The sequence below is a fragment of the Gallinula chloropus genome, assembly GCF_964237585.1.
Source record: "Gallinula chloropus genome assembly, chromosome: 1".
Lineage (NCBI taxonomy): Eukaryota > Metazoa > Chordata > Aves > Gruiformes > Rallidae > Gallinula > Gallinula chloropus.
Window position 1 is genome coordinate 196,395,508 of NC_140085.1, and position 2,510 is coordinate 196,398,017.

The 2,510-nt window shown below is 69.4% G+C and overlaps 1 protein-coding gene across 1 annotated transcript; it reads left to right on the forward strand.

Annotated features, from left to right (window-relative positions):
• The first annotated feature begins 498 nt into the window (after nt 1-498).
• On the forward strand, nt 499-1,691 carry FAM181B (family with sequence similarity 181 member B). The gene has a single exon (XM_084271328.1). It carries the CDS (start codon nt 529-531, stop codon nt 1,612-1,614), a length of 1,086 nt encoding a protein of 361 aa, XP_084127454.1. The 5' UTR covers nt 499-528; the 3' UTR covers nt 1,615-1,691.
• Nucleotides 1,692-2,510: the final 819 nt, after the last annotated feature.

Consider the following 2,510-nt stretch of genomic DNA (forward strand, 5'->3'; position numbering starts at 1 on the left):
GAAGGGACCTCAAAGCCCATCTAGTTCCAACCGCCTGCCATGGGGAGGGTGTGTACCTGGTCTAGAGAAAGTATCTGCATTGGCTTGGGGGATGCCTGTGTATCTGGTGCTGGAGCTACACCTGGTGTATCTGGTGCTGGAGCTATCTGGTGCGTCCCTGTCCGGGGTGTCTGTGTCCCTGTCCCAGGAGGTGTGTGCCTATCCGGGGGTGTCTTTGTCCCTGTCCCAGGGTGTCTGTGTCTGTGTCCCTGGCCGGGCGTGTCTGTGTCCCTGTCCGAGGTGTGCGACCCTGTCCCGGGGGTGATGCTCGTCCCGCCCCTCCACCGCTGCCCGTGTGCCCAGCCGGGGGGAGGTGGGTGCAGCCGGCCCGGCCCCCGGGCGCCCGGCGGGGAGGCGGGGAGGGCCGGGGCCAGCCCCGCTCCAGAGCCCTCCTCCTCCCCCGCCCGCCGCCTTTTCCTCGCCGTCTCCGCCGCCGCCCGCCCCGCGCAGCCCTGCGGAGCTCGGGGCGGCGGCGCCCCGCCGCCGGCCATGGCCGTGCCAGCCGCGCTGCTCAGCCCGCACCACCTCCTCTCCTTCTGCTTCCCCGCCGCCGGCGGCATCCTGGGCTATGCCGACCTGGAGAAGGGCTACGAGGGCGGCGGCGGCGGGGGCGACGCGGGGGACTTTAAAGAAGCCACCCGGGACCTGCTGAGCTTCATCGACTCGGCCTCCAGCAACATCAAGCTGGCGCTGGACAAGCCGGTGAAGTCCAAGCGGAAGGTGAACCACAGGAAGTACCTGCAGAAGCAGATCAAGCGCTGCACCGGCATCATCGCCTGCGCCGCCCCGCCGCCGCCGCCCGCTCCGCCGCCGCCCGCCGCCGCCGCCTCCCCGCCCGCCGCCTGCCCCGCCAAGCCCCCGCCGCGCCGGGAGGCCTCTCAGGCGGCCAGCAGCCTCCAGAGCAAGAGCCTGGCGGCTCTCTTCGGCTCCCTGCAGCAGGGTCGGGGGGCGAGCGGCGGCGAGGCGGCGGGCGGCGGCGGGGCGGCGGGCGGCGGCGGGGCGGCGGGCGGCCCGCGGAAGGTGCCGCTGCGGGACCGCAACCTGCCGCCGTCCTTCTTCACGGAGCCGGCCCTGCCCGCCGCCGCTCGCGGGCCGCCGCCGGGCGCCAAGGAGCTGGAAAAGGGCGGCGGAGGAGCGGAGGCGACCGAGTTCTTCGAGCTGCTGGGCCCCGAATACGGAGCGCTGCTGCCCGACCACGCCGCCCCAGCGGACGCCTTCCCCGGCGGCACCGCCGCCGCTCGCCTGCCCGCCGAGCTGGGCCTGGAGCACGGCCTCTACGAAGCGCCGCTGGCGCTGCCCGCTGCCCACCACCCGCTGCTGGGCGGGCTGCTCTACCCCGAGCCGCCTTGGAGCCCGGCCGGGCCCTGCAGCCCGCCCAAGAAGGCGCCGTCCGAGGCGTTGCGCCCGCTCTACCCCGGCGGCGGGGAGCCGGCCCCCGGCGGCGCCGGCGAGGAGCCCGGCGGGCACCTGTCTGCAGGGTTCGCCCCCTTCTTCCCCGAGTGCCCGCTGCCCCCGCCGCAGGTGCCCTACGACTACAGTGCCGGCTACCACCGCGCCGCCTACTCGGGCCTGTAGGGCAGCGCCGCGGGGCCCGGCCCCCCCTGGCCTGAGCCCGGGACGATGAAATGGGGGTCGGGGGGGAACGGGCGAGCCCACCCGCGGCCGCGGGGCTGGGACCTGACGGACGCTCGGGGCGGGGGGGTGTGGGGTCTCTATGTGTGTGTGAGAGCGGGGCCCTCCCTGCCCACACGTGGGGCTGGGGGCTCCCTCGCCCCCCCCAAGCCTCTATGTGTGTGTGTGTATGTGCGTGTGGTGTGTGTGTCCCCTCCCGAACCCGCCGCCAAGGCTCCATCAGGAACCGGCCTCCTGCCACCGGGGAAAGGCTGCGAATAAACCGTGAAATCCCGGGTTCCATCGGGTGTTTTTCCTAGTAGCCCTTTCCTTTGCCTTCCTCCGGGGCCGGGTTTTGTCTCGCTGTAGGCAGATGGGGCTCGGTGTTCACCTGGCTTACGCCAACCTTGCACCAAGGGCTGTGCCCCTCGCAGGCAGCCGCGGCCGCTTGTAAATCGTTTCGGGTCTGAAAGTAAGACTCGGGTCAGCGCTCGCCCTGCGTTTCAAGGCTTTCCCAGGCTCGAGTCCATCGCAAGGTGCCGGCAGGAGTTCAGCTGAGGACACAAAGGCGAGAAACGACACACAGAGTGAAGCAAAAGTTTAAAAAATATGCTGCTACCAAAACTCAAGTGTCCTGAAAGTTAACAGTGTCTGCTGGGGTCTTGCAAACAGCGGTTTACAGCGGTAGCGGAAGTTAATTGATGGCGTAAGTTCGGGACAAACAGAGCTGTACTGCAGCCACCGCAGCGATGTGATTCCTACAGACCGTTTGGATTCCTTCCAGGAATGTGTCAAAGCTCGGCAAGCAATGCGGCTCGGTCTCATTGTGTACAGGAGATTATTTGATAATCATTTAAGTT